Source organism: Chrysochloris asiatica, unplaced genomic scaffold, assembly GCF_000296735.1.
Source record: "Chrysochloris asiatica unplaced genomic scaffold, ChrAsi1.0 scaffold00122, whole genome shotgun sequence".
NCBI classification, from domain to species: Eukaryota; Metazoa; Chordata; class Mammalia; order Afrosoricida; family Chrysochloridae; genus Chrysochloris; species Chrysochloris asiatica.
In genome coordinates, this window is record NW_006408640.1 from 3918162 (window position 1) to 3932077 (window position 13916).

Consider the following 13916-nt stretch of genomic DNA (forward strand, 5'->3'; position numbering starts at 1 on the left):
TAAATTGTATAGAGAGAAATACTGTTAACTGATGGTACATGGAGGGGATTATAATCATTGTAATGAAACAAGGTATATGATTTGTTGAATGTAAAACTGATTATATGCCCTGTAAACTTTCACTCAATCTGCAATAAAAAACTTAAAAAAAAAAAAAATCATTACTGGTGATGAGACATGGATTCATCACAAGTTTGAGAGCAAATGGCAGAGTATGGAATGGAAGCGTCCTGAGCTGCCAACTAAGAAAAAGTTCAAGAGTCAACCATCAGCTGGAAAATTGCTGCTTACAGTTTTCTGAGATTCTCAAGGGCCAGTATTAGTACACTATCAGGAATACGGTTCAACAATCAATAGTGCTCCTTATAGTGAGATGCTCACGGAAGAGCTGAAGTCTAAACTTCGGATTAGTGGCAAAGAATTTCTATCTAAGGGGATTATGATATTGCCTGATAACTTCTTTTTGGGGTGTTAAAGTATCCTCGCTATAGTCCTGATCTTGCGCCATTGGACTTTCACCTGTTTAGTCTCCTGAAAGCAGCCCTTCGAAGACAAAGATTCACCTTGTGTTAAAACAGCAGTGCATTCATGGCTTGCAGCTCAGCCTAAAATATATTTAAATAGGGAAATATGAAAGCTGGTTGACATATAAACAGCGTGTATTGAAAAGCCAGGAGATTATGTTGAAAAGTAATGCATTTATCTTTTTTAAGATTTGATTAAAATAAATTCTACAGTCAAAAGTGCACATCATTTTTTATTCACCCTCATATATTGGCCATGGATTTGGGACGTTGCCATACTCATGAATTCTAGTAGCTTTTTTTGTAGATTCCTTGAGTCTTGACATCACAAATCGAGAACGTTTGATTTCTCCCCTTCTAATCTATTTGCTTTTTTTTTTTTTTTAACCTTATTCCTCTGTCTGGCACCTCCAGTTTGATGTTTACTGGTGACAGTGGGCATCCTTGCCTTGTTTCCAATCTTGCAGGGAAGACATTCCCCATTTTAAAGTTTACAATGTAGTGGTTTTTTAGTACGATTACAAGATTGTGCCACCATCATTTGGATTGCTTCTACTTTTTAGCTATTATAAATAATTCTGCTGTAAATATTTGTGTACAGGTTTTTGTGTGAACATGTATTTTCACTTAAACCATGAAACTAATAAATTCTTAGTTTCATGTAGGCATGGAATTATTGGGTCATGTTGTCGATCTGTATTTAACTTTTAAAAGAACTGCCACACTATTTCCACAGAGGGTGCACCATTTTACAGTCCCACATCAATGGATGGAGGCTCCACTTTCTCCACATCCTTGCCAATACTTGCTATTTCCCTTTAGTTTTATTTTACCATACTCAAGTAGTACGTGAACATGGTTTTGATTTGCATTTCCCTAATGATTAATAATATTAAGCACCTTTTCTTACGCTTATGGGTTCTTACGCTTATGTTTTCTTTGGAGAAATGGCTGTTCAAGTCTTTTGCCCACTGTCTAATTGGTTTGTCTTTTTGTTGTTGACTTGTAGGAGTTCTTTATATGTCCTGTATATTAAACACTTATCAGGTATGTTTCTAAATAGTTTCTCCCATTCTGTAGGTTCATATGTTTTTCAGCAAAAATACATTGTATTTAGCATGTTAATAGTGAATGCCATCTGTAGACAAATCTTATCTGTGAGTTTCTGATTTTTGCTTTGCTTTGTTTTGTGTTATCTCTCTCTCCTTTATAAATTGTCCTTAGTTATAAGGTGGAAAGGTAGGAAATGTCTGTTTCTGGCCAATCCTGGATGCTATACAATAGAGAGGATTTAGGCTACATTAATAAAATTTCTTTTTTATGAAAGCTTCTCCTTTCCCGAATTGTTGGAAATGGAATCCCAATACAATGAATGTTCTTACAAATTCTCAAAGTAAATAAGCTTGATACCTATGCTCCATTTATTGCAGTAATATAATTCCTCCTGAAATGTAAAAAATATGCCCTTTCCCCACTGAATCATTTTCATCTTGTCTAGATGGGTGTGGTGAAAGGAGATGGAGATAAGATTCGTATGATTCAATAGTGAGTAATAACCATTATAATAACTAGTAATAACCAAAAATTAGTAATAACCATGACTAATTGCAATCATCACAACTGTAAAGGTAAAAGTTATGTAACATAAAGGGAGAGTAGTTAATCTTACAGTCCAGAAGCAGAGGACCCTAGGACCATCAAGGGAGAAGAGCATGAGTGGAATGTGGAACCCTATCCAGAGAAGCAACGACACCAGAGATGGAGGCAGAGATGAAGACATGGAGAGAGGGAGCAGCTGAGGACTCTGGACTCATAGAGAAAGACTATGTGTGTGCGGCCAAGAGGCAGGCTTGGAAAATGTGCCTTTTGGTTGTTTAAATTATTATATATTCCTGAATGTTTTTGTGTACATAAAAAAACAGAGGGAATAGAAGCAAATACTGTTGAATGATGATGCATGGAGGGGATTTTAATCATTACAATAAAATTAAGTGAGTGCAAAACCAATGTTCTCCCATGTAAACTATCACTCAATTCACAATAAAAGCTTTCTTTAAAAAAAAAAAAAATTTTTTTTTTTTTTTCAAAGCCCTTTCTAACAAGTTCTTTTTGTACTGGCCCCGGTCTGCAGTCAGAGCTAGTGTGGTCTTCCCCACCACACAGAAATGAAGCCAGTAGTACGCCCTGAGCACTTACCTCCTGGTCAAGGATGCCTGAGTCTCCAAAGGTCTTATCCCTGCAGACACTGAGTTCTCCCCAGGTCCCAGACCTCAGGAATGGGCTTGTACAAGGGTACTACCTGCTACCACCTATCAATCTTCTAACACCATGAGCTACACTAAGGAAGAGCCAGGAGTGAGCCACCACCATCCATGGGTTTCAATTGGAAACACACAACCTGACACGGTGAAATACAAGAACATTCCCAAAGAATAAAAGTGGAAGTACCAGGGAGTGTAAAGGAGAGCTCTCAGGCTGGAAGCCAGAGGAGGCGAGGTACAGAGACATGAAGAGGAAGGTTCAGTCTATTTCGGGAAAGACCATGAGCTGGAATGTGGACCAAATCCAAATTAGAGTCAGCTGTGACATATTACCTCTTCCACAGCCTCCTCCTGGCTGATTTTGTATGAGACTCATGGAGCTATAAATTGACTGACAAGATAAAACACATATCAGTAGTGTTGATGTTTTCCAGAATTGATTTTCTGAACTGGAATAAATAGATCAAAAGTAATGATCACTGTTTTATGTTCCTGTTCTTGTTGTTAAGTGTTGTCAAGATGATTCAACTCATAGATGATTCTGTATAGGGTTTCCTAGAAGCAGCTGGTGGGTTTAAACTGTCAGTCTTGCAGTTAGCAGTCTAGTGCTTATCCTCCAGCACCACACCAGCACTCCATGTTCCTGATGTGGTTATGTGCTGTGAAGTCGGTTCTGACCATAGTAACCCTGCATTGGGTTTCTGAGGCTGTAATCTTTACCGGAACAAAAAGCCTCATCTTTCTACTGTGGAATGGCTGGTAGTTTCGAACTGCCAACCTTGAGGTTAGCAGCCCAACCACTATGCTACCAGAGCTCCTTTCCGTGTTTCTGATACAGATTACCAAAAGACTTTCTTAAATTATTTTAATTTCTGTTTACCTGCCAGTGTCATAATTTCATCATCATATTTAATGGACAATTTTTCTGGGTACATGATTCTTGGCTGGCAATTTTTTTCTTTTGGAGTTTCATATATATCATCTCATTGTCTTCTTGTCTGCATGGTTTCTGCTGAGAAATCAGAGCTTAGTCTTATTAGTTCTCCTTTGTAGGTAACTTTTTGTTTATCCTGAGCTACTCAGGATTCTTTCCTTGTCTTTGGTTTTGAAATGTTTGATTTTATGTCTTGGTGATTTTCTTTTGGGATCTATCCTGTTTGGAATTCATTTATCTTCTTGAATGGCTATCTTCTTATCTTTCATGTTAGAGAAGTTTTCTTCCAACAACTCTTGGACAGTATTCTCTATATTTTATTGGGTTTGGTTTTGGTTTTGGTTTTGTCTCTTCCTGTTCTGGAATTCCAATCACATGTAAGTTATTCCTCTTGATAGGGTCCCACACATAAATCTTAGGCTTTCTTTAAAATTTTTTAATTCTTATTTCTGATTGTTCTTTTTTAAGATGAGTATTGAGATTTGTCTTCAAGCTACTAATTCAGTGAATTCTACTTTGCCCTTTCAATATACTGTCTGTATATTCAGTCTTTGTATTGTTCTTGTGACTTCTAATTGCTGTTTTAGTATGGTTTCCAATTTTTCAGTTATTTAGTCAGTTAGTTCATGTAGTGTTTTCCTGAATTCTCCAAAATTTTCTTTTTTTGCTCTCCTTGCTTTCATCCATCTTTCTCTCAATTCATTAAAGGTACCTAAATATCATTCTTTTACATTCCTTATCAGGTAGTTCTAATACCATTTCTGGTGTTATATTTTCTGACTGTATTTTGGTCACTCATTTGAAGCACTCTGTCTTTTTTCTTCATGTAAGCTGAAATCGTCTGTTTTCTCCAAGACATTATGGTGTCATATTTATATCTAATTGATGATTGTATATTGGTGTATTCTCAGGCACTCACCAACTGTCTCCTGGTAAATGTGGTAGAGACAGGAAGTGTGAGTGCAGTTCTCTGATCTATGATGTGTAGCATAGTTCAGGGCAGGTTCACAAACCTCTAGAAGCAAGGGCACTATGCCTGATGCCAGACTTTAGGCAGAGCTGAGGCTTTGCAGGAGGATGTGCCAACTTCACAGTAGCTGGTCATGCCTCCAGCTACTAGGAGGGAATGAGAACAAGGCAGAATTGCAGTGTCTTAGCTCCAACCTCAGCCTCATCCTGAGCCCACAGACACATGCAACCACTTGCAAAAATTCAAGATGGCTGCACCACTCCACACCAGCTAACAAGCCTGCCTGTTTTCCTTCTCTCTCACAGCTCTTGTTCAGCTTCCTCTTCCAGTCAGAACTCTGCTTACCTCTCTGTCCTATCCTCTAATGCTCAGGGTTCCAGAATCACAATCTATATCTTTTTCACTTGGTCTCTCAAGTCTTTGTTGCAGAGGGTCAACTCAGTGCAGCTGCCTTCTCTACCATCTTGTCCTGGAAACCCAATAGACTTTCTTAAGAGGTGAAACAATTTTTACTCCAACAGCAGTAAGAGTTTGAATTCCTAATTCATTGCTTCCTCACCACTACTGGGTATTTTCTTGTGACAAGTCTTAACTTAATTTCTGTTGGAGAGTAAAGAAAACCAAAAAAATTCAAGGACTTTTATATGCACCATTAGTTCTCAGAGAACTAATGGCGCATATAAACCACTGCCTCCTTTAACCAGAGACCAGAAGAACTAAAAGTGTCCTGCTACCTCAACCAACCATTCTGACCAGGGATACAATAGAAGGTCCAAGTTAGAATGACAGAAAAAATGTAGAAGAAAGCTAAAATTCATGAAAAGGAGCAGACTTACTGATCTGATAGAGGCTGGAGGAACCCCAGAGACTATTGTCAATTTTTCTAACATGGAACTGAAGCCACTCACTCCTAGAGACCATCTCTCAGCCAAATAGCAGACTGTACTTGCGATAAAATAAACAATAACACCTGTGTGGACTGTGATCCTTAGAACAAGTAACTATACGAGACCCAAGGGCAACATCTGCCCCAAAGCAAAGATTAGAAGGCATGAAAGTGCAGGGAAATCAGACAAATGAAAGCAGATGGAAATGAGGCAAGTGCTGAAATATTGCAACCAATGTCATGCAACAATTTGTGTATGAATTATTGAGTGGAAAACTAGCTTGCTGCGTAAACTTTCACTTACAGTACAATAAAAAAAAAGTGTTTTATAAAAGAAGTGTTTACTAAAGTAAAGGTAAGATATGGCATCATGTTTGTTTTCATTTATATTCCTTTGATCATACGTAAGCTTGAATAGTTTTCCCAAAGCCACTTATTTTCCCATTTTTGAAAACTATTTCTTTATATGCTTTGAAGATGTAATTTTGAATTTTTTTTCTTAAATTATTGTTAAAAGTATACATAGCAAAACGTACATCAATTCAAAAATTTCTACATATGCAATTCAATGCCACTGATAAGTTCTTCAGGTGTGAAACCATTCTCCCATCCCTTTTCTCAATTGGTCCTATCCCATTAACATGAACTCACAACCACTAAAGCTTTCTGCCTGATGTTTTGAGTTGCTGTTATTAGCTGGATCCCATTTAGATAGTTCTTCAAAAGAGCATGCTGTTCAAGGCAGACATTCTTAACTAACTAGGCTAAACATTGGACTGTGAACCAAAAGATCAGCAGTTCAAGTCCACCGACTGCTCCTCAGAAACCCTGTATAGGGTCGTTGTAAGTCAGAATTGACTCAATGGCACATATTTGTGCCACAACAATATTTGGTTTTAAAAAGATTTAGGGGATATTTTTGGTTTTAGGTTTAAAGTTTATCTTAGAAGTTTCATCAAGTCTCAGTAGATCCAGAAAGTCTATATCCCATGAGAATTTGAAATTCTGTCTTGTATTTTTCCTCTTCTGACATGGATTATTCTATAGAATCTTTGCTCAAAATGTTCAGTAATGGCAGCCAGGCACTATGCAGTTCTGATCTCCTGGCAAAGAAGGAATTTGTTTATGGAAGCAATTAGGCACACATTCCATTTCCTCCTCCTATTCCTAACCCTCCATCTTCTTTTGCTGCTCCAGGTGAAGAGAGAACATTGGTGGCTTGAATAACCCCTTGCAGGCTTTTCAGATCTTGAGATAAGTTTTTAAAAAGGAAATTATTAGGGGGGAAAAAAGTGACATTGGAGTTGATCCAACTCATCGCAACCCCATGTGTGTCGGAGTACAACTGTGTTCCATAAGGTATTCAATGACTGATTTATCAGAAATAGATTTCCCATTCTTTTTTCCTAGTTTGTCTTAGTCTGGATGCTCCGCTGAAACCTGTTCAGCATCATAGTAACATGAAATTTACAACTGACCGACAGTTGTGCATGAGAAGGCTTGGCTGGGAACTGAACCTGGTTCTCTTGCACAAAGTCGAGAATTCTACCACTGAACTAGGACACTTTTTGGGGGGAGTATGCCTTGTCTTGACCTTCTGACCAGTCAGGAGGGCCAGGACTAAGGCTGTTCTGAGCACTTTCTTTGAAGAGAAAAAATTAAAAATTGAAGTCAACAGAAAAGAACATCACCTTTGTTCCTATATTTGAAAGGAAAATAAACATTCAACCTAGCAACAGCCAGTAAACACAGCCTCTGGGCAGTGACCCAGAGGTTGCAAGTGGTCAGCACAGGGGCTTGCTAAGTGGAAGGACAAAAGTGTATTTATGAACTACCCTTGCCAGCTGAGAAGAGTTTCTTAACCTGGGACTCATGGAACCCCTGAATTGTTTACACAACATTCACAGATTATAGGAGTCTTTCTGGAGAGAGGGTCTATAGATTTTATCAAATTTGTAAGGGACCTTGAACCTCAAAAAGTTAAGAACCTGTTAAAGGTTAATGAGGCACCAGGGACTCATAAATGTCATAGGCATGCAGTAGTTCAAAATTGAGTTTTTAATGCAAGTTATATAAGAAACCTTGACAATCTTATTTTCCATTCCAGAATTCAAAGACTTTTTTGCTTGCAATGTAGTTGGAGAAATAATTGTTTAGACTGAGGACTCTTGGCACAATAAAAGTTTGTGATTAACAATGTCCTACATCTCAAAAAGACTAGGTGATTGTCAAGCTCTCTTCCCTAACAAGGAACAGGGTTAGTGCTCAAATCTCTGTGCCCTGTGCTTTCCCCATCACTTTCATGTGTGGGATTGATGCTATTGGAAAACCAAAGAAAGCCTGTGTTCTGACATACTCAATTACCCCTTTTATCCCACAGTGTTCATTTAAAAATAAAAATAAAAAGACATCTACATTAACCACAAGCAATGCTCCTTGGTTTTGTAGGAATTCACCTCAACATTGCTTATTGCCAGCTCATAACCTAGATTGACTTTTGTTGTTGTTGTTGCTGTTAAGTGCCCTCGAGTCAGTTCCAACTCATAGCGACCCTGTATAGGGTTTCTGAGAATCGGCTGGTGATATTGAACTGGCGACCTTGCAGTTCAAAGCAACCTTGCAGTCCAGCACATTAACCTGCAGTGCCACCTTACACTGTTTGTGACTGTTTCAAAGGGACTAGAACCCAAACTGGTGCTGGTAGAAATGCAGATGCCCAGGCCAAAGCTCCTCTCTGTGTCCCCAAATAATGCCTTCATCATGATTCGTAGATGAAATTTTTCCATCAACATAGCATTCCTTTGATTTTCAAATTCTTGAATCTATTCAATTGTGTACACTTTTCAATTTTAAACACATTTAATTAATAGTGTGAGTCTCCTGTCAAGTTGATTCCAGCTCATAGCAACCCTGTATAGGAGCTGTGGGTGGGTTTGATCTTCCAACCTTGCAGTTTGCAGTCCAGTGCTGATCCAGAATACATATCATCAGGATTATTAGAAATAGAGAAATTGACGCTGATGTTGAAAGAGAGTGGGAAAGGAAAGGGAATAAATGGATTAAACAAGGAAAGAAAAACCTGCCCAAAGTGACAGTCACAGAATCTGAAAGTAAAAAGGCCAAGACTTATACTTGGAGTCCTTTGTTTTATCCACTTCATTACAAAATGACAGCAATTGGATTAGATGGCTACTGAAGATGAGTTGGAATCAACTTGACAGCAACTGGTAACTGGTCAAGTTCCTTTGTGCTTTAAGCACCCATATGCACTATAAAGGAGAAGGAATTTCTGTATCAGAGGTTTGCTCATGACTGGGCACTGACATCGAGATGCCCATCATCTTCCTCATGTCATCGTCACCACTCACACAGATGTTCAGGCCCTGGTGAGGAACTGAGGCTTGGGGAGAAGTCAAGTTACTTATACAAGTTACTCATTCTAGTTCTCCCAGCTAGAATGAGTTAAGACCAGGCTAGGAACCCTGATCTCCATATTCTCAAGGATGTACTGGTGAGAGTGGGGCTCTACCAATCACATGCCAGGACTCTGTCAGGGAGGGAATTTTGCTGGTTTTAAAGAAGAAGCAGAGGCTCCATTCACAGCAAACCACCCACAGCAGCCACAAGGAACAAATGAAAGCTAGGTGTGTTCAGAGCACCAGGCAGAAGACACTGTACACAGACATACAGGAACCATGTCAACAAATGTCTGTTTATTAAACACAAAAACATTGGACTTCTAATCTTAGCTGGATGGAGATTTATTAAATGACGTTGAATGCATGAGGTTTCTTTGTGTGTGAAAAAGAAAATTGAAGGCTCTGGCGCCCCTCCCAGAGGTCTCACCACCCAGATTGGGCATACTCAAGTTCTCATCCATTTTCTTCTGGGCCACCTGTTGCGCTTGGACACCAAACCCTTTGGAAAGCAGTGTGCACCTCCTCTCCCCTGACCACCACCCACTGACCCTCCTTCCATTCCAGCAACCACACTCCTCCCACCCTCCTTCCATTCCATCAACCACACTCCTCCCACTGTGCCATTCCCCACCGAGCAGGCAGATGACTGCCAGTTCTAACCAGCTCCCAGGCTCAAGCCCACACTTCCATCCACATCACTTCATTACTTTGGTCCACTGGCTGTCAATTTCAGCATAATCTCAACTCTGACCTCCTGGTTTCTTATCTCAGCCAGGGCACTGCTGTCTCTCCAAGCATCTTTTCTCCCTTTCTTGTCCATCATCAAGTTCCCTGAAATGTGTCCCCACTCACTTCTTCTTTTTCCCACTGTAAGAACCCTAGTTCATGCCTGCCATCTCTTCCACTTATAGTCTCTCTCCAGCCAATGCAGCCTCTCTGCCAATCCCAGAGTTTGTTATCTGAGGAAGTCACAGCACTATCTTTGCTGGCCCCACACTGGCTGAGGGCCCTGTGTGGACTAGCTCATCACCACTTTCTGCCTTTGCTCTTCCTAAAAACAGTGCAAAATCTATCCACTGCCTCAATACAGTAGAACATCCCCATATGGTTTTCGATCTTTACCTGACCAGACAGCCTCATCTTGTGGCTAGCAGCCCAGTGATTAACCCACTGTACATCAAGGTGAGTTGATTGGACCCATTTTCTTGTCTATCAAATTTGGGGTGTCAGTGGGAGGGGCAGCTGCTGGTCCTCCAAATCCTGTCCCCAGCCAGTGGTGCTGGGCCCAGGAACACTGCCTCTGTGCAGCAGAGTTCCCGGCAAGCTAATTCTGGAAGGAAATGTTTTTCTGTGAATCAAATAAAGCTGTTTACATCAGAGACTGAAGGTGAGGACATGTTTGTTTGTTTTGTTAGCTAAATTCAGGAAAAGGGCAGACAAAAACGGCCAAATTTTAAATGACCAATGTTTACTTAAATGTTCTAAATCCAAGTTGAGCAAGGAAAAACAAAGCTACAACTCCTAAGAAACACAGTTCCCAATATACAGCCATTCACTGTTACTAATAATTTAGGTAACAAGTCACTTGGATATGGGCAGGAGAGAATGTCCCAGAAAGCTTGCCTTTTTATAATGCGCTGTAAGTGTGTGACTGTCCCATTCCTTCATTCACTCAGGAGACCTTTGCATCAATTCTGTTATTCAGAGCTCTCTGGAATCCCTTACCACTCCCCCTGGGCCTTTAATGGTTAAAAAAAAAAAAAAAAATGTGTAATAGCATCTTCTTGATAAAAGCATCTGAAAGTAAGATGTGGATACAAGTCCCCCTGTTAGCCCTGGTCGGGTTTTCTCTTCCCTTCCTTGGAGAAGGCCTCTCACCTACAGCTGAAAGATGATTCATGCAGTCCCAGGAGGGCTCCTTCATGTCTGCAGTTTTGAAACCCCTGCCTCACCCTCCACATGCCCATGGCGTGATGACTTGGAGGCAGGTGAGAGACAAGGAAACGGGGCAACTCTGGGGACCTGATGGGCCGCTCTGAGTCCCTTCCTCAGCTCTTCCAGGAACCCTGAGTGCGTCCTGCCCGGAGCAGGACAGCCTCACTCTCTCCACTGGAGCCGTGGGTTTAAGGAGAAGACACCTGCCCAGTGATGTTGTGGGACTGATGAGATCACTGATAGACCGGAAACCCCAACCCAGCAAGTGCAAAGCTAGCATAAGGGGCCGGCCACCACCAAGTGGCCCGCCAAGCACCTGCGATGGAGGAGGCTCTCTGCAGGAGCGACCCGACAGGGCGCGGATCCCGAGGCCAGTAGCCCTGGGCGGCCTGCCATGGCACGTCCTCCTTCACTCTATTCGTGTCACCAGACGGCCGGGGCGGAGCAGAGCTGGAGGAGCTCCTTAAGAGGCGGTGCCAGTGACCCAAACTGTCCTTGACCGGTCTGCGAAGTGGCACCAAGCGATGGAAACTGCCCGGGATTACGCCGGAGCCCTGTTCAGGTGAGTACTGCGCCTGGCAGCTCGAAGCCACACCCGGGCAGCCCGCGCTGTGCTCCCTGCTCTGCCTGCGCTCCCGGGTTCTGCCTAGAGTCCTCGGGTGCCAATGTGGCGCTGCGTGCGGGAAGCCTGCTAAGAGGTGGCCATGGCTAGTGCAGGAGCGGCCACATCCAGCCAGCTCTGCATGCACCTCGTCTCCAGACGCCTGGAGCTGGGGGCGCCGACCACCTGCCCAAACTGCGCCGATAGGGTACACTGGAGGAATCTATTTCCCGCGTCCAAGGGGAAGCTGGGACCGCAGGACCCTTGGTCGCCGCATTCTCCGATTCCGAATCCTGACCACCATTCTTCAGTGGTAAAACCCTAAAGCACAGACGTTGCAATCCTTTAAAATACGGATTCTGGGAAAAGATCGTGTTTCTCTGAAGTTCTTCAAGAAGTGCCTGAAAAGTAAGGCCATTGAGTCCTTGGAAATACAGGGGTCCGGGAGAACGGATTGCATTACGTACCGCGGGGCTGAGGTGTGCAGCAGATGCCAGGGATAGAGAACTAAGTTTTAAAACCAGCGCCACGTGTGCTTCTAAAATTGGGTTTTTCAAGGGGAGCTGTATGTAAATACTCAAAGCTAGAAAAACAGCTGCCAGAATGTAACAATGTCCTTTTAAGTGGCTTGCATTTTTAAAACAAAAACCTGAAGTCACGGGAGTGGGGCACGGAGAATGTGGGAAACAACATTATTTAATGTATTGTCACTAACATTTTTAAGTATAAAGTTGGGGTCCTTGGTTTCTTTCTTCTTGCTCTTCTTGCTCTTCTTCCCCCTCTCCCCATTCTACTCCCAAGAGGTAAAAAACTATTGGCAGTTGGCTTGCACCCTTCCAATCCTTGTGCTATGGATATGCAATACCCTGTTATCCATGTCTCTGTGGGTCACTGAGTCTTAAAGATGGGTCAGTGCTGCATTAATTAATTAATAGCATTACCTCTAGGTCAAAGGAAGAGGCAAACCGTACAGAGTCAAGCTTGAGCCTGTCCTTGCGGATGAGCACTTAACAACAGTGTCTCTATCTCCACCAGGCATCAACGTGAGGCACTACAGAGTCAAGTGCCTTGGGGATCTGACCTGCTGATGAAGCTTTGACAACTCAAAGTGTAACAAAATGTGGTGGTGGTAGTTTTGTGCTGTGGAGTCGGTTCCGACTCATAGTGACCCTGCACAGGGTTTTCAAGGCTGTAAATCTTTACAAGAGCAGAACGCCTCCTCTTTCTCCCCCGGAATGGCTGGTAGTTTTGAACTGCCGAACTTGAGGTTAGCTGCCCGGTTTGTAACCACTAGTCTAGGGAGGCTTTAAAAGGTTCATGGGAAATTTCCATATCTTTTCGTTCCATTTCCCCACAAACTTTTTAGAAACCCTCTCATATTTGTTATGGGAGCACTGTGGCTCCATACAATAACCGCTGGACTTCAAAAACACAGGGTGTGCTGTTCGAGCCCTCCAGCTGCTCCACAGGAGAAAAATGAGGCTTTCTGCTCCCTCAACAATGTAAAACCTCAGAAACCCTATACAGGGGTGCTATGAGTCGGAACCAGTTCAAAGGCACTTAACAACCACAGCATATCTGTTACAAACAGTTGTTGTAGTTCTTTGCCTTCTACCTGTTTCCAAATTTAAGAAAACAACTTGTGATAGTTCTCATAAGGATAACAATTTTATTCCCCTTCTTCCTTGAAAACCACAGCCAAGCTAAAGACCACCTAAAGCCAAAATTAACCTTTGTTAATTGTCTTTCAGGGCACCTGCCTTTCAAAGTGTCCTTTAGTTTAAATCACCAGGTATAATGGGTCCCAACCCTTTATATAAATATTTAGAACATAAATCTTTAGAAAAAAAAATCTGATTATTATGAGTATTCATTTGTCAACAGTTTGCAATCACATGGGGCCTAGTCATATCAGCAGCTGCCTAAGGTATTAACAAAGCTCTAGAAATCAAGGGTGATCTGCAGTACTGTGTTTATTAGCATTAACAAAATCTTTTCTGTTTTGTATCCTATCAGTGATAATGTTCATGCCAAACCCTGAGGTTGTTATAAAACTGGTACAGATCATACTTTGTGCATATCTTTTCTTTCTTTGAACAAGGAAGTCTAAGTTTTGTACAGCTGCTACTACACCCACCACTCCGCTGTCATCGAGTCAATTCTGACTCATAGCCGCCCAGTAAAACAGAATAGAACTGCTCCATAGGGTTTTCAAGGCTGCAAATCTTTACAGAAACAGACCACTTCATCGTTCTCCCACAGAGCAGCTGCTGGGTTTGAACAATTGACCTTTCAGCCCAATTAACCCACTGCACCACTAGAGTTCCACACACAGCTGCTATTATAGTACAAATATTATTACAGTCCTTTTAGTGGTATAAGAAAG

The 13916-nt window shown here is 41.7% G+C and overlaps 1 protein-coding gene across 1 annotated transcript in view; it reads left to right on the plus strand.

Moving 5' to 3' along the window:
• The first annotated feature begins 11453 nt into the window (after window positions 1-11453).
• The window catches only part of CIDEA (cell death-inducing DFFA-like effector a), a 36638-nt gene continuing 34175 nt past the window's right edge, over window positions 11454-13916 (plus strand). Inside the window, exon 1 of the mRNA XM_006868708.1 lies at window positions 11454-11491. Coding sequence (XP_006868770.1) covers window positions 11454-11491 — 38 coding nt within the window. The remainder of the gene's footprint in view (window positions 11492-13916) is intronic.